The sequence below is a fragment of the Camellia sinensis genome, chromosome 9, assembly GCF_055761805.1.
Source record: "Camellia sinensis isolate YWXY chromosome 9, ASM5576180v1, whole genome shotgun sequence".
In the NCBI taxonomy this organism is placed as follows: domain Eukaryota; kingdom Viridiplantae; phylum Streptophyta; class Magnoliopsida; order Ericales; family Theaceae; genus Camellia; species Camellia sinensis.
Window position 1 is genome coordinate 77,323,101 of NC_138969.1, and position 18,913 is coordinate 77,342,013.

At 38.3% G+C, this 18,913-nt stretch overlaps 1 protein-coding gene across 4 annotated transcripts in view; it reads left to right on the forward strand.

Annotated features, from left to right (window-relative positions):
- Positions 1–18,913, forward strand: part of LOC114307942 (E3 ubiquitin-protein ligase COP1) — a 51,072-nt gene continuing 32,159 nt past the window's right edge. For 2 of the 4 annotated variants that reach the window (XM_028253431.2, XM_028253427.2), the window contains exon 1: positions 1–518. Coding sequence is in view for 2 of the 4 variants with exons in the window: in XM_028253427.2 (XP_028109228.2) it covers positions 222–518 (297 nt within the window). In the remaining 2 variants the exon portion in view is untranslated. The remainder of the gene's footprint in view (positions 519–18,913) is intronic. The other 2 variants (XR_003645291.2, XM_028253429.2) reach the window with 1 other exon arrangement.

Genomic DNA, 18,913 nt, shown 5'->3' on the forward strand with positions numbered 1-18,913 from the left:
AACGTGGCCCGTTTCCACCCTCACGAATTTGTCTTCTCTCTCCTCAGCAGCCACCTCTCTCTCTCTCTCTGCCTAAACACACAGGCGTCTCTCTTTCTTCTTCCTTGACTTCACTCGTACGGAAAAACTCCCATCAACACAAATCTCAACCACCACACAACGCACACAGATATTTTTTATAGAGAGAGAAAGTGTGGTTTATAGAGAGAGAAACGAGAGAGATGGGAGACAGCTCAATGGGGGTGCTGGTGCCCTCCGTCAAGTCGGAACCGATGTCCTCCGACGCCGTCGCCGCTCCACTCCCTCCGCCGGAGACGACGGCGGCGGCGGCGGAGTTGGACAAGGACTTCTTGTGTCCGATATGCATGCAGATCATCAAGGACGCGTTTTTGACAGCTTGTGGACACAGCTTTTGTTACATGTGCATTGTGACTCACCTTCGGAACAAGAGCGATTGTCCTTGTTGCAGTCACTACCTCACCACCAACCATCTCTTCCCTAATTTCCTCCTCAATAAGGTGAATCAAATCTATTTCCTTGCATTTTTGTGGTATGACTATGCGTAAATCTTTTGAGTATGCATTGTTTGGTTGTTCGGAAAATGCGGAAATCATTTGATATGTGTTTTTTTGGGATCTTACTTTCTTCGTTACATTTCCTCTGTTTTCTCATAATCGATCGTTAAATATTTGTGTAAGACTGGTGCAGTTTAAATTTTGATTAACCTGGATTGTGTCATTGATTTTAGCAATATTAGCTTGCAATCGGTGTAAGGAATTTAAAAATGATGGTATTTAATAGGTCAATTATTCTATTATTTACCTTTTTTGGGGAAAAGATTCAGCAGATTTATTGAGTTGAAGTGGAACTCGTTAAAGTCCATGAATGTATCGATGTGGGTTTATACAAAGGGACCATATTTCAGTATTAATTTACTATCTTGGCATTTGGTGCCCTTACACGATAATTTTTTGTGCTTCGTCCCTTTGCATATAAGGATGGGAATGAGAATGGAACTTGGTACGTCCCATGCCCTAAATTGTGGTACGATAGGGATGGCTTGTATGGGTCGCATTATTAAAACGCTCTGTACTTTTATACTAAGAAACACGAACAGTTCTAATTTTCTAAACACGGGAGCAAATTTCTTTCAAACATACATCTAATAATTTTTTTTTTATTAATTTTCAAATTAATCATGTAACAACATATGTCTGGACATTATGACCCCGTTATTTTACATTTTGTATTTCCAAAACACTATCCTCTCTAGATTTTAATTTATTATGTTTGATTTTTTTTTCTTCTACAAAAAATGTAAAGGAAATAAATAAGAAAATATTTTGGGATTGCTTTAAATTGCTAAATTCACCGTTTTAAAATGAAGGTATACCGTGTTTCGGAATATGCATTCAAAATGGTAAATCACTTGGATATTAACGTTTTTTGGCAGGTTTAGAAAAAATCAGTGTAGGTGAAAATTACAGCCGAACATGATGTCGAAATTTCTCTAATGCATGTCCTTTTGTAAAATATTGCAACTATTTATGCTCACTAGAAGAGACAAAAAATCATCTTTGTCTCGTAGTTTGCAACCCAAAACAAAGCATTTCTCTTTCTCAAACAAACACATCCATGAAGAGATGCAAACTCATCTCGTTTCATTGTTGTTGCTTTTATTTTGTGTCACAACCCTATCCCAATCCAAACTAAGACAAAGCAGTGACCTCCCATTGGCCATTGACTATTGAAGGCCTTACTAAACAAACATGTAGTCATGTAGTATTTTGGGTATAATTTGATTAGGTTGTGGAATCCATCAATTTTCTTAAGATTATTATCCCACAAACATCTATTTAGAGCAAGTGCATAAGTAAATGAAATGAAACATTCATGAACTTTCATTATACCTACCTAGGCTCAAAACTATAAGATTTTACAAAGAGAAGAACAACTTGTTCTTCCCAAAGCAGAATGTGTACAAAGCTCTGAAACATCTAGCCTTCCATTCAATAGCTAGGCATACAAGCCTCCATGTCTGTTCACATATGCACATAACTTTAAACACAACAATCATGCTTTATCATCATCACCTACATATAAATGGAAGAGGGTTGAGCCAAAGCTCAAAGACTAGGATATCTCCATTTCAAATAATCATAAGTAAACCAAAAGTTTAGAAGCTTAATTTTCATTTGAAACATATCTTATGCAATTTTATTCCCAAACATAGTGATAATGCCCATCTAAAAGGTGTGAATCATAACATAACAAAACATAACCGGGCTGACTTTGATTATGTCAAAACTACAATCTAGTGGTAGAGCTCATCATAACAAAACTATTATGCTGTGTTTGGTTAGGGGATTTGTGGAGGGATTTGGAAAGGGAAAGGGAAAAGGTGTGTGAAACTATGTGAAATATAGGCATGATTTATTCACATTTCGCCTACTTTTTTCATTTCCCTTTCCAAATTTCTCTCCAAATCCCCCAACCAAACACAACATTAGTATATTGGGTTGAATAGATTTTACTCCCTTGTGGTTTAGCTGGCAAAACACATTACCTCCCTTTGGTCTTCAAATATACATATAACCTCCCTGTGGTCTGGGGTGAAGCGCAAAAGTAATGGATTGTGTCAAACTTAATTGTGTGTGGGTAACACGCACTAAATTATGTGCATGTGACCATATATGATTGAATAAATGACACTTTTGCCCCTTTTCCCTTATTTTCTTCATTTTCTTCTTCTCCTTCCTTCCACATCCTTCCCTTCACGGCTTCACTGCTGCACAGTTCACCCTCCATCTCCCCTCTGATCTCATGTCTTTCTCTTTCATTTCCTCCAACAACCCAAGCCTGCATTTGCGAAGACCACCCTTTCTCCTTATTATTACACACATTATACATAGGCACTTACACACACACAACCCCCAACTTTCTTAATCATGAACCCCAAAGGAGCCAATACCTGTCAATTGCACATGTATATGCACACTCAACACTGCTGGGGACCCCCAGCACCCCCACCTCCGTGTGGGGGGCTGTGAGAGCAAGCCTAAAAAAAAAAAAAAAAAAAAAAAAAAAAAAAAAAATATTTACACCAATCAAAAAACACTGGGGGTCTAAGTCTTTTTCCATGCACACTTGACAACTTTCTCTTCAACAATGATATGCAGATAAAAACGTAGAGAAACAAAGTTTTTTTTCTTCTTCTTCTTCTTCGAGAATGTAAACTAAACCCACAGGAACAAGTTTGAATGCTGCTGTTGTTCATATTTGTATAGTTAGAAATTCAAAATGTTTCTTGGTTTATTGGATTTAAGCTGTATATTGAAACCCAAAACCATCAAATCAAAAAATGTACCTTTTGCAGAAGTTCTAGAAAATGCCATTAGTGTCTATATGGATTTTTTCATAAGGAAAATAAGATGGGTTTGGGTTTGGGTTTGGGTTTGGGAAGTGTAATTTGTGTAACTTGCAATGGATTTGGGTTTCGTAAGAGTTTGGAAAGTGTTTGTGATGCTGTACAATTTCTAGTGAGAGAGGAAGAGAAGTTGTAGTGATTGTGGCATAAAGAAGAAAATTGGAGGAAAAAAATAAGGGCAGTATAGACTTTTTGTAAAATTCATTAATAGAGTTAAGCTTTACATTTTACCCCAGGTCACAGGGAGGTTAAGAGCGCATTTTTAAAGTTCAAGGAGATAATGTGTTTTTGGGCAAAATCACGAGGGGGTAAAGTGTAATTAACCCTCGTATATGTTAAGTCCCATAGTAGCCACTTGGACCAAAACCGTAGATGGCATCTTTATACATTAAACAGAATAGACATATGATATCCTTGAATGATAAAACATTTCATATTCGAAGAATATAGCATATATTTAAGTTCTAGAAATGTTTTGCTGAAAATAAACTAAAATATATCACTGCTTACCTCTTTTCTCCTTTAAGTTAGTTCCACAAAGTAGTTAAACCAACATGAGCATGAAAACACAATGCAATTGATGCTTCTTGCTCTATACTTGTAAAATCAAGTGTATATACTTGTTAATGACTTTTTCCTTTAAAACAAGTCTTTTTGGATAATCATTAGTTTCAGAAATCTCAGTTTCTAACTTATTTTTTTGGTTTGATTTTAAGTGCTGGAATTGAGTTGTGCAGGTCATAAAGTATTTAAAAAGAGCAACAAAAAAAAAAAAAAAAAAAAAAAAAAAGGAAAAAAAAAGAAAAAAAGAAAAAATTCTGGATACTACTTCTTGAGTTTGGGTGATGTCCGCTTAAGCGGACTGCTCTAGCTTTGACAAGTCAGTCCATTTTCGAATTTTTTGCATCTCTTTTGTTGTCCTAATTCAAAACCAACATTCTAAAGGTCTAAAATCATGTAATAAAGCACTCTAAATGAAAATGAAGAAAGCCCCATACTTCTCATTGAGCTTGCAAAACTTTAGGGCTTTTCCATTCAAAAGCTTGGATTAAATGAAAACATGTTTCAAAACTTAAGTTCTTTAATTCTTTCTTCAAAAACCATTTCAATCAAAATCAACCAATTAAAAGATTATGAAGTATAAGAACATGAATTTTAGCTCAATTTCAAGTTTGAACCAAGCTTAAGTCAAGAACTAAGAAGCACGGATACGGATATGAAAACGGATACGGATGCGGACATGGGACACGGCAATTTCAAAAAAATGGAGACATGGACACCAAGGAGACATGGCAATAAAATATATTTTTATTTGCTATTTACATTAATATTACATCCATAAATAATCAATATTAGCAAAAATTACTCTGTTTATATATATATATATATATTGCTGGAAATTTGTGATAATGTATATAATATGATAGTGGTGTTGGTGAAGGATAGTGGCATGTATAGAATATGATAGTGGTGTTGGTGGTAGATAGTGGCATGTATATAATATGATAGTGGTGTTGGTGAAGGATAGTGGCATGTATAGAATATGATAGTGGTGTTGGTGGTAGATAGTGGCATGTATATAATATGATAGTGGTGTTGGTGGTAATATATAATATGTAAGTGGCATATAATGGGTTATAATGATGTTTGTAATATCTCCTATATAAGGAGTGTCATTTGGTCTTGTAAGATAAGAAGTTTTGAATATAACAGAAATATATTCCTTCTTCCTCATATTTTCGGAGTTCTTCTTCCTCATATTTTCTAAGTTGGTATCAGAGCCACAAAAAACACAGCAGCCCTAAAACCGTCATAGCCATGTCGGAAGTCACGTCTGAAACCACTTCAATCCCTGCCGCTGCCATTCCGGTGAAAACGTCCAACTCTCACTCTGTCCAAATCACCACCATTCGCCTAAATGGTGATAATTTTCTCCGCTGGTCACAATCTGTCCGGATGTATATCCGTGGGCAAGGAAAGATCGGTTACATCACTGGTGACAAGAAGGCTCCTACTGTTAATGATCCGTTGTTCGACAGTTGGGACGCTGAAAACTCCATGGTTATGACATGGTTGGTCAATTCCATGGAGGAGGATATAAGCTCTAATTACATGTGCTATACTACTGCACAAGAATTGTGGGATAATGTTAGTCAGATGTATTCTGACCTAGGAAATCAATCTCAAGTTTTCGAATTAACTTTGAAGTTGGGAGAGATTCGTCAAGGAGATGATTCCGTCACCAAATATTTCAATTCGTTGAAAAGGTTGTGGCAGGATCTTGACATCTTCAACACATACGAATGGAAATCGGTTGACGACTGCAACCACCACAAGAAAACTGTGGAAGACAGCCGTATTTACAAGTTTCTTGCCGGCCTCAACATTGAGTTCGATGAAGTGCGAGGAAGAATTATTGGCAGACCTCCTCTCCCATCCATTGGCGAAGTATTTGCCGAAGTCAGAAGGGAAGAGAGCCGAAGGAGCGTCATGCTTAAGAAAAAAGGTACTGGTGAATCAATTGAAATTTCTGCTTTAATTAGCGATGCTGCGGCCAACAAGGCTGCAAATTACCAGCGCAGGTTTGATGATAAGCCACGGGTCTGGTGTGATTTTTGCAACAAGCCTCGCCATACACGCGAAACGTGTTGGAAGATCCATGGCAAACCTGTCAACTGGAAAAGCAGCAAACAAGGAGAGAAAAATCGTGGCTTTCCTACCGCTAATGAAGCCGATTCAGGTCCCTTCAACAAACAGCAGATTGATCAACTCTTAAAGCTGATAAAATCCAACTCCTCATCCGGTACTCCTAGTGTTTTGTTGGCACAAACAGGTAGAAATCCTAAAGCCTTCTCTTGCCTAAACTTCTCTCCGTGGATCATAGATTCCGGTGCCTCCGATCACATGACTAGTTTTTCCCATTTATTTAGTACCTATTTCCCTTGTTCTGGTCATGACAAAATCAGAATAGCCGATGGTAGTTTTTCACCTATTGCAGGAAAAGGATTTATTAAACTAACTGAGAAAATTAATCTCAATGCTGTTCTTCACGTCCCCAACTTAGCCTGTAATCTTTTGTCTGTCAGTAAACTATCTAAGGATTCTAATTGTCGTGTTACATTTTTTGAATCCCATTGTGAATTTCAGGACCAGAACTCGGGGATGATGATTGGGCGTGCTAGGATGCTTGAAGGTCTTTACTACTTTGATGAAGTACCTGCTAGTAATAAAAAAGCTCAGAGCTTTAATAGTACTAGTTCAATCTCTGTTCAAGAAAAAATAATGCTATGGCACTATAGGCTGGGACATCCTAGTTTTCTTTATCTGAAACATTTATTTCCGGAATTATTTAAAGGGATTGATTGTTCTTCTTTTCATTGTGAAAGTTGCATTTTTGCAAAATTTCATCGCTCTACTTATTTGCCAAAACCTTACCAGGCTTCCAAACCTTTTTATTTGATTCATAGTGATGTTTGGGGCCCTTCTAAAATCACTACTCTTTCTGGTAAAAAATGGTTTGTTACATTTATTGATGACCATACCCGCTTATGTTGGATTTATTTGATGAATAAAAAATCTGACGTGAAAAATTTATTCACAAATTTTTACAATATGATTGAAAACCAATTTCAAACCAAAATTGGTATTTTACATTCTGATAATGGAACAGAATATTTCAATGAGCAGTTGGGTGAGTTTTTTGGAAAAAAATGGAATTTTTCATCAATCTACATGTCGGGATACCCCTCAACAAAATGGCATTGCAGAACGAAAAAATAAACATCTACTTGAAGTAGCACGTGCTATAATGTTTTACATGCATGTTCCTAAATATTTATGGGGTGAAGCAATTTTAACAGCCTCTTATTTGATAAACAGGATGCCTACAAAGGTGTTAACATACAAAACACCTTTTGATTGTCTCAAAACTTTTTTTCCTGACACGAGGTTGTTTTCTGATTTACCCGCCAAAGTTTTTGGATGTACTGCCTATGTTCATGTTCCCAGTCAATTTCGTTCAAAACTTGACCCCCGTGCTATCAAATGTGTTTTTTTGGGTTATTCCTCAAACAAAAAGGGGTATAAGTGTTTCGATCCTCAAACCAAGAAATTTCATGTGAGTATGGATGTGTCATTTGTGGAAACAAAATCCTATTTCCCCAACACTTCTCTTCAGGGGGAGACAAGTGGAGTAGAAGACCGTTTTTGGGATATTTCTATCCCGCTCCCCAATGTCATTTATCCTACACAAAAACCACATCTGTCTGATAATGATCACTTAGGAGAACCAAGTTCTATAGTGCCTAGTCAAGAAGATTCTTGTTTAGGGGGAGAAGTACTACAAAATGATCTAAATCCTGAGCTTCAGGTTTATACTAGGAAGCGATTTCATCTGAGGAATAATGACCCGAATGTCCATCCTAATGACCCGAATGTCCACCCGAGTTCTGGCATCGAAATTTTAGGTCATCCTATTCCTTCTATTTCTGACCTTGATGTTCCTATCGCAATTAGGAAAGGTGTCCGAAATTGCATTAAACATCCTATTGCAAATTACCTCTCCTATAAAAGACTGTCTAAAAACCATAGAGCTTTCACATCTAGGATTTCACACTTGTTTGTTCCAAGGAATATACAGGAAGCATTGGATGATCCGAATTGGAAATTAGCAGTCATGGAGGAGATGAATGCTTTAAGGAGAAGTGGTACTTGGGAGATAGTTGATCTACCCAAAGACAAGAAAACAGTTGGGTGTAAATGGGTGTTTACGATAAAATGTAACGTAGATGGAAGCGTTGAGAGATACAAGGCGAGACTGGTGGCTAAAGGCTTCACTCAAACTTATGGGATCGACTATCAGGAGACGTTTGCTCCTGTTGCTAAAATAAATTCCATCAGAGTACTGTTATCTCTTGCAGTAAATTCAGATTGGCCTCTACATCAACTTGACATTAAAAATGCATTTCTCAATGGTGATCTTGAAGAGGAGGTGTTCATGAGCCTACCGCCGGGATTTGAGCAGAGACTTGGAAGCGACAGAGTATGCAGATTGAACAAGTCATTATACGGACTCAAACAATCACCAAGAGCGTGGTTTGAACGCTTTGGGAAGGCAGTTATCAGTTGTGGCTTCTCGCAGAGTCAAGCAGATCACACAATATTTTATAAACATTCAAAAAACAGTAAAATTGCAATTTTGATTGTTTATGTTGATGACATCATTTTAACTGGTAATGATGAAGCAGAGTTAGCAGCCCTCAAAGAGAAACTCGCAAAAGAATTTCACATTAAGGATCTGGGAGCCCTCAAGTATTTCCTCGGAATGGAATTTGCAAGATCCAAGGAAGGTATATTCGTTAATCAGAGAAAATATGTTCTTGATCTCCTTGGAGAAACAGGTATGCTTGGTTGTAAGATGGTGGAGACTCCGATCGAGCCTAACTTGAAGTTACAAGCTGCTAAGGCTGAAGAAGTCAAAGAGAGGGAACAATATCAGCGACTTGTAGGGAAATTGATTTACTTGTCTCATACGCGGCCTGATATTGCCTTTGCAGTCAGCATGGTAAGTCAGTTCATGCACTCACCAGGGGCAGAGCACTTTGAGGTCGTTTATAAGATCTTAAGATATTTGAAAGGAACTCCAGGGAGAGGCTTACTGTTCAAGAAACATGGGCATCTTCAAGTTGAAGTATACACAGATGCAGACTGGGCAGGAAGTGTTACAGACAGGAGATCAACATCCGGATACTGCTCCTTTGTAGGTGGGAACCTAGTTACATGGCGGAGTAAAAAACAGAATGTGGTAGCTAGAAGTAGTGCAGAAGCAGAGTTCAGAGCTGTTGCCCATGGAATCTGTGAAGTAATGTGGATTAAAAGAATTCTTGAAGAATTAAAGCTTTCTCACCCGACACCTATGAAGGTCTATTGTGACAACAAAGCAGCTATATCTATAGCTCATAATCCAGTTCTACATGATCGCACAAAACATATAGAAGTGGATAAACATTTCATCAAGGAGAAAATCAATGCTGGCATAATCTGTATGACCTACCTTCCAACAGGTGAACAATTAGCTGATGTGCTAACAAAGGGACTACACAAGAAGCAATTTGATAAGCTGACTAGCAAGCTGGCTATGGAAGATATCTTCAAACCAGCTTGTAAGAAATAATGTATAGAGAAAGAGAGAGAATAAATTGTATGTATTATTATTGATTGATATATTGATTGTTGTGTTACAAGATTGATAAATTCTGTATATTACAATTCCTATATATAGAGGAGAAGATGGTAGTGGAGTGTGTGATAGTGGAGGTGGTAGGTGTGGAGAAAAATAGTGGAGGTAGTAGGTGAGTGGTATAGTGGAGGTGGTAGGTGTGGAGAAAGATAGTGGAGGTAGTAGGTGAGTGGTAAATTCTAACAGCCCCCCGCAAACTCAAGGAGGATAGAAACGAACCAACTTGAGTTTGGAGAGAGGAGCAAAACAAGAAAATACATAAAAATAAAAAAAAGATAGGAGACACTGTATGGTCGTGGCAGACCGTTGGGGAAGACACTGTATGGGGTGTCATAACGTTGTAGAGGACACTGTATGGTGGTGTCAGACCGATGTAGAAGACAGTTTATGGGGTCATGTCGGACCGTTGTAGAAGACAGTTTATGGGGTCATGTCGGACCGTTGTAGAAGACAGTTTATGGGGTCATGTCGGACCGTTGTAGAAGACAGTTTATGGAGTCTTGCTGGACCCTTGTAGAAACTAACCGGAATCAATGTCGGGACAGTTTACAGAGTCTTGTCGGACCCTTGTAGAAACTAACCGGAATCTATGTCGGGACAGTTTACAGAGTCTTGTCGGACCCATGTAGAAACTAACCGGAATCAATGTCGGGACAGTTTACAGAGTCTTGTCGGACCCTTGGAAAAGCTAACCGGAATCAAATGTCGGGACAGTTTACAGAGTCTTGTCGGACCCCTAAAAAGTCGCACCCTCAAAAGGTGTGCCCAATCTTTCAAAAGGCGTGCCATCAAAAAGGCGTGCCCAATCCATAAAAAGGCGTGCCATCAAAAGGCGTGCCCAATCCATAAAAAGACGTGCCATCAAAAGGCGAGCCCAAGTCATAAAAAGATGTGCCGGACATGATGGCGAGGCACGTGAGTGCCTTGACTGGCGCGCCCGTTTGTCGTCTGGCGTCAAGTGGCGCGCGATACGCGTGGCTGCCTCGCTATTTAACCAAGGTTGATGCTGAGGCTGAGGCAGACAAAAAAACTTCTGAAAATCCTCTGAAAACAACTCTTCCTTTGCTGAGAAAGAAACTCTGTAATACTCTGTAACTAACCCGTCTCTGAAACACTCAGCAACATGGCCTCTTCTTCCCGTCCAGCTACCCAGAACATGGCCTCCTCTTCCCGTGGTCTGCTCACGCTCTTTCCAGAACTGAACGAGTCCACAAGAGAAATAACTGGGGCGGTGGCCAGTGAACCTCAACCAAACACCTCTGGTTTTGCTCCGTTGAACTTTCCGATGCGGTCGGTGGAGCAAAAAATGGCGGTGCAGTCGGATGTGGAGGCCAATCAGTATACCTTGAAGTCATGTGTGGAAACCATGACTGCGGTTACAAATTTGTCGAACCGGCTGCAGAGTAGGACAAATGAGGTGCAGCAGTTAAACGCCCAACTGGCTCTGCTCCAACGCATGTATAAGGATGCGCGAGCAGAGATAAGTGTGCTAAAGGCGGAAAACAAGGAGCTGAAGCGGAAGGCCAGTTTTATGTTCCGATTTGGAGGGCCGCCATATGCTGCAGTGGAGGAGCAGGGAGTAGTGATCATGCCCAGTGGAGTGGGAAACACGGAGGCAACACCGGCAAGGGCCGCCCAAGATGGTGGCAAGAAGAAAAGACCGGCGGAATAGGCGAGAAGAAAAATCCCACTATTCCGATTTGTGTTGGTTGTGTTTTGTTTTGTTTTGTGTTTTTTTTATTTTATGGTGTAAAATGCTGATCGGGGTTGATCCCCGGCATGAAGAAATGACAAGTTTGTAAAATGTTTTTTTTTTTTTTTTTTTTTGTTTTGGGAGTGTTTTGTTGAAAAAATAAAAATAAAATGAAAGAAAACAAGGGAGAAAGAAAATAGATAAAAAATATTTATAGATGGATTATATGAAAAACATCAGTGCGATTGTTTCAAAATAAAGTGGGGTATTTAAAAAAGAGGAAAAGTGACTTGGAAAAAATAAATAAAAATAAGTGATTTTTGAAATCAAATGGAGGAGAGAGAGGGACAAACCCATGTGATAAAGTGGAGAGAGAGTCGGTGAGTGGGGTGTAAAAGGTGAAGGAGAAATGATGGATTGAAAATGGTTTGGGTCAAAAGTGGACACTGTTAGTGGGGAATATGAGTGCATTGATTATTTGATATAATAATAATAATAATAAAAATAAAAAGTTAGAACAGTTGGAGAGAATGAGTGGAGTATGGTAAGGGTTTCATCCAAAGCCAAAATTCCTGCAGCGAATCACTTCGCAAATCCTAGCATGAGCTTTTTCTCTTTCCAGGCTTATTCATGAATTTCCTGGTGATTTCAAGAGCCTCTGGTGGCATTGTGGCAGAGAACACCCCAACCTGGATTTTGGGTGGCAGCAACTGGAAAATATCATAGATCTGATTTTTAAAAACCTCGTGACAGCATTTCATCAGCTTCATCCAAGACAAACATTTTGATGTAAACAGGGCGAAGTGATTGTCTCCGCAACATGTTAAACACACGACTAGGAGTACCAACAACAACATGAACCCCACTGGAGAGAATGCGCTGATCTTCGCGCACACTAGTCCCTCCAACACAAGCATGAACCTTCACACTTTGCTGGGCAAGTTCAAGAGTGGGTGGAAGAACCAAAGCTTGGCACTCAACCAAGCTATAATCTAGCTGCTGCAGAATTCCAGAGCAGAATGTTGCAGTGTTTCCAGTTCCAGACTGTCTCGTCATATGAGGTGAAGAATTCTTCTCCATCAGCCTCACACATGACTACAGTTGCACAAATCTTTGTTGATTTTATCAGCGGAATAGGTTGAGGTCCGGCGGGCGGCTAAGGTGAGGTTGCCGCCCGCCGGGGAAGCGAAAATACTAGGTTTTAAACCAGCTCTGATACCATGTAAGAAATAATGTATAGAGAAAGAGAGAGAATAAATTGTATGTATTATTATTGATTGATATATTGATTGTTGTGTTACAAGATTGATAAATTCTGTATATTACAATTCCTATATATAGAGGAGAAGATGGTAGTGGAGTGTGTGATAGTGGAGGTGGTAGGTGTGGAGAAAAATAGTGGAGGTAGTAGGTGAGTGGTATAGTGGAGGTGGTAGGTGTGGAGAAAGATAGTGGAGGTAGTAGGTGAGTGGTAAATTCTAACACAGCTTGAGGGGGAGTGCTGGAAATTTGTGATAATGTATATAATATGATAGTGGTGTTGGTGAAGGATAGTGGCATGTATAGAATATGATAGTGGTGTTGGTGGTAGATAGTGGCATGTATATAATATGATAGTGGTGTTGGTGAAGGATAGTGGCATGTATAGAATATGATAGTGGTGTTGGTGGTAGATAGTGGCATGTATATAATATGATAGTGGTGTTGGTGGTAATATATAATATGTAAGTGGCATATAATGGGTTATAATGATGTTTGTAATATCTCCTATATAAGGAGTGTCATTTGGTCTTGTAAGATAAGAAGTTTTGAATATAACAGAAATATATTCCTTCTTCCTCATATTTTCGGAGTTCTTCTTCCTCATATTTTCTAAGTTATATATATATATTTTAAAAACAAGCACTTTTAAATTAATACTTACAGTCTATATCTTTTTTTATGAATGATCTATTAAGTATTTAAATCTAATAAAAAAGCAATAAACATTCAACATTCATCAAAAGTACTCATGAAAATAGAGGAAAAGACAACTTGGCATATCTCTAGTGTGTCTCCGAAGTGTCCTCTAAAAATAAATTAATTAAATAAAGGGACACGCCATGTGGCGCTTGTTTGTTTAAGAGAAAGCAAACTTAGGTTGTGATTAGGTTATTGCATCTTTTTATATTAATAACCAGAAACTTACATAAGATGCCCTTAGGCTAAATAAGGAAACATACAGCTAATGACAATTAATGACATAGCGTACAAGATAATTAATAAAAGATAAGAAAAGATAAGAAAAGATAATGCTAACACTCCCCCTCAAGCTGGTACAAAGATATCTCTCATACCCAGTTTGCTAAGAGCATCATAAAACGGGTTATTCCCAACTCCCTTTGTGAAATATTTGCAAGTTGTTCACAAATTTTCACAAAATGAGTAAATATAGTGCCACTAGTGAGTTTCTTCTTAATGAAGTGGCGATTAATTTCAACATGTTTCGTCCGGTTATGCTGAATTGGATTGTGAGTTATGTTGATAGCAGTCTTATTGTCATAATATAGTCGCATGGAATTTGTCTGATCAAGTTCCAGATTACTCAATAACAACTTGATATATAAGAGTTCATACACATCTTGGGCCATGGCTCTAAATTATACTTCTACACTAGACCTAGCCACCACATTCTTTTTTTTTTACTCCAAGTAACAAGATTATCCCTAACAAAGTTACAATATCCCAATGTGGACCTCCTATCAGTTACTAAATCTGCCCAATCAGCATTTGTATAAGCTTCCACCTTAAGATGATCATGTTTAGAAAAATATAGTCCTTTTCCCGATGAAGACGTACCTAAGAATTCTCATAAATTCATCCATGTGTGTTTCATGAGGAGCATGCATGACCTGGCTAACAACACTAATAAATAGATGAGTTTATCCACTAGTCTCTGATATCTTCCCCCATTAATAGTAGCTCCTATAGTATCATCACTAAACTTTTGATTTGGCTCGAGAGGTGTGTCACACGTTCTACTTCCAAGCATTCCAATCTCTTTTAGCAAGTCAAGAACATATTTCCTTCTACAAATAAAAATTCTGTCCTTGGATCGGACAACCTCAATATCCAGGAAATACTTCAGAGTTCTGAAGTCTTTTATTTTGAACTCTCTTGCCAAATATTCCTTAACATCATCCCCTATAAGCACTATGTCATGCCCACATACAATGAGAGTTGTAGTTTTACCATATGAGAAATGTTTAATAAGCAAATTGTGATTAGCCTGACTCTGTTTGAAGCCATATCTAAGCATCACTTGAGTAAATCTGTCAAACCAAGTCCTTGGGGACTGTTTGAGACCATACAATGACTTCCAAAGCCTACACACCTTACCTTTTGTTTGAAGGTTTTCAAAGTCAGGAGGAATGTCCATATACACCTCTTCTCCTAGATCACCATGTAAGAAGGCATTCTTCACATCAAACTGGTGAAGAGACCAATCCAGATTAGCTGTAAGAAAGAGGAGAATCCTGATTGAATTCATCTTTGGAATCAGAGCAAATGTCTCTTGATAGTCAACTCCATAGGTCTGAGTAAAGCCCTTTACCACAAGTCGAGCTTTATAATGCTCAATTGAACCATCTGCTCTGTGCTTCTCGGTATACACCCACTTTCATCCCACACTTTGTTTGGCCTTAGGTAGCTTTGTCAATTCCCAATTGCCATTCTTATGAAGAGCTTTCATTTCTTCGATTATGGCAAGTTTCCACTCAGAGGTTGCCAGAGCATCTTGAAAATGATTAGGTACACTAATAGAGGAAATCTTTGACATAAAGGCTCTATATGAGGAGGACAAATTAGAGTAGGATACAAAGTTAGAGATAGGATATTAGGTACAAGACCTCACACTCTTTCGTTTGGCAATAGGAATATCAAGATCAGTAGATTCAGGAGAAATAAAAAAAATCAGAATTATTTGGACTCATCAGTTGGAGGAGATGGCAGGGGAAGATTTGAAGAAGTGATCTTTTGGATTCAATTACAGTCCTATCTTTCTTTATCCCTGACATAAACTTTCCCTTGCTCCTTGGATATATCTGGTTTTGTATTCCCAACAGCTGGTTCACATTTAACATCCTCAACAACTGGTAACGGTCCATGAATCATTCACACCAAGGCTCCCCTTGAAGGGATGACTGGGAAACCAGAGATGATGGGTAGTAGGATTGGGACTCAAAGAATGTGACATCTATGGATACAAACCGCTTATGAGACGGATGAGGATAACACTTGTGCCCCTTTTGAGTAGGCGAGTTACCAGCAAAGACACATCTAATGGAGTAAGGATCTAACTTGCCATGAGTAGGGGAACGATTGTGAACAAAATAGACGCACTCAAAGACTTTGGGAGGAATGGAAAACATGGACTGAGAGCCTAATAACACCTAAAGAGGAGTTTGCTTGTGCAAAACTTGGGTAGGAAGTCGATTGATGAGATAGGTTGCTGTAAGGATGGCTTCTACCCAGAAAGACTGAGGCGCATGCATAGAAAAAATCATGCGGTGAGCCATATCAAGAAGATGACGATTCTTGCGTTCCACGATCCCATTTTGTTGAGGGTTGTTGGTGCAAGATGTCTGATGAGTAATGCTATGAGTGCAAAAATAGGCTCCTAAATCAGAATCAATATACTCACCCCGATTATCAAAACATAAAATTTTGACAATTGCACCAAATTGAGTATGAATCTTCTGATGGAAAGCTTTTAACGCAAAGAAAACTTCACTTTTTCTTTTAATAGATACACTCAAGTGGTACGAGAAAAATCATCAATAAACATGACAAACAATCTATGGCCCTTTAAAGAGACCACACGAGATGGACCCTAACATCAAAATGTATTAATGAAAAGGAACTAAACTTTTATTAAAACTCGAAACATAAGATGCTCAGTGTTGTTTGCCAAGTTGGCAAGACTTACAATGAAACTTAGAAACATTATTGTGCAGAAAAAAAAAGGAAATAAATGCTGAAGTAATAAAAAAGATGGGTGTCCAAGACGTTGATGCCAAAGCCAAATGTCTTCCCCAGTCGTTGGAAGGTAGATGGCATGATGAGCAAATTTGTCAACCTGATCCAAGATGTAGACTATTTTCTGCTCTACCACTGCCAATCGTCCTCCTCGTGATAAGGTCTTGAAAAACACAATGATTAGGAAAAAAAAGTTACATTATAGTTTTAAGTCTTGAGTAATATGACTTACGGACAAAAGATTAACAAAAAATTGGGAATATATAAAACTGAAGATAAAGGTAGAGAAGAGGTGGCATGGATTAAATCTTTCCCTGAAACGGAGGAAAAAGTACCGTCAACAATCTTAACTTTTTCCGACCTGAAGAGGGCTTATACTTAGAGAACAGATTAGAAGATCCAGACATATGATCTGAGGCACCAGAATCAATGATCTAAGGTAAAGACTTGTGAGATAGGAAAACACTTGCAGAAGAGGCCAAGTTACTTGAATGAGAAAATGAAAAGGTGGATGCACCTGTAGGGGTAGTGGAAGAACGCCGATCTAGCAAGTGACGCAGAGCATCCTTAAACTCAAAGGACATATTGGATACGTCACCATTGGGTTGAACAACTAGAGCGGAGTCATGTGTATCAACTGCACTAGTATGATGGGCATGCAGATTAAAATCACGTCCTTTAGTCTGTCTAGTCCAGATCGGCCCCCACGACTGTTAGAACGATCACCATGGGTACCAGGTGGAGCACTATGGAGCTCCTTACACGTCTCACGAGTGTGTCTCGGCCGGCGACAGTAATCACAAAATAAATTATCCTTCTTAGAAGGATTGTGTGTACTACAGGATGGGCGATCCCTATCTCTCAGAGAAGCAGAAATTAAGGTTGAACGCTCGGTGGAAGCATAGCAAAACAGAGACTTTTCTTATTCTACACGCAAGTGAAAGGCTCCTGAAGGGAAAGTAGAACATCCATGCCAAGAATACGACTCCAAACTGGATCATACTCTAAGTTGAGACCCTCAAGAAATTTAAAGACCCTCCCTAGTTCAATGAATTTGTGGTACCCCACATAATCAGTTGGGCAAATTGGTTTTTAGTCCTGAAGATGATTGAGGCGCTTCCAGTCATTACTGAGGAGATGTAGTACTCAAGGACAGTCATCTCTCCTTGTACTTAGCGCTTAATTGAGCGGCGCAACTCAAATTTCTAAGGCCTCATTTGGGAACATGCTATTTTAGTAATTTTTTGGCTAAAATATGAGGTAAAAAAAACTAGTATGTTTGGAGTGGCTTTTTGGCTTTTTACGAAAAGATGTGCAAAAAGTAGAAAGAAAAAGAAATCTTTGACTTTTTGGTATAGGTTATAGGCTTTTTGGCTTTTTTAGTAACTTTTTGACTTTTTGGCTAAAATGTCAACTTGCCAAATGAGGCCTAAGAAAAGTTCCCTTTCTAGGAATAGGTAGTGGCCACGGTCTTCCAAATATTCTTAACAGTATCCATGGATAAGTATCCCTCACCAATATCAGGTACCATTGAATGGATGAGTCACCCCATAATCAGAGAATTCACAATCTCTCATTAATCATAACCAGAATTAGAGGTGCTAGGTGCTTTTATTTTCCCATTGTCATAACCTATCTTCCCTTGACTTTTCAAAGAAAGTGTCAGTGACCATGTAGGATAATTTTGACTATAGAATAGAGGTGGGGATTTTTAGGCTAGGATTAAGGTTTTCGGATGTAGTAGTAATAATGGGACTCTCTTTTTTAGGTAGTTGAGAACTAGTTGTGGATTCACTTGTAATGTCAACCATTTTGTATTCTACTATCCAAACAATAACTTGCAACAATCACTACTATTGGAAGGAGGGAAAAACAACCTGAACCAAGGCACATACATACAATATCAACCACAAACCATGAAGGGAGTAGTACAATCAGAGGCATATACAATATCAATCGCGAACCATGAAGGAAGCAGTACAATCAATCAAAGCTGAGCATAGATGTCAAATCGGGATTTGAATTGTGAATCGAAATGGTATTGTACCGAATTGCGAATCGAATCGAATTGTGAATTGTAAAGATTCGGTCCCCTTTTTTTAATTACATAGAAAATATATCTACGCACTTGGACATTAAATATATCTAATAAATATGAAATATTTAGACTTAGATCAATAAAAATATTGTTTTAAATGACGATCATGTGGTCTGGGTAAGAAGTTAACACCAGTTCCCATGTTTACCACTTCACCTTTTCCCTTTTAGATACTATTTCTTATCAACCGTTCTTAATAAAGAAAGCAAGCAAAGCTAAACTTTCAATTTCTAAGTAACAATAACTCAACAACAATGTTTTTTTACTTTATACAAGGTTTAAAAACCAAAATCTTCAACTTTTTCAAAAATCTCACTTTATGCCTTCAAAAAATTCATTTTGTAAATGCAAGTACTTAAATAAAATTGAACATGTAAGCCTAAAATATTGTAGAGAGAGAAAGTTCATTTTTTTTAGGGCTAAGGTTTGAGTATTTGAGAG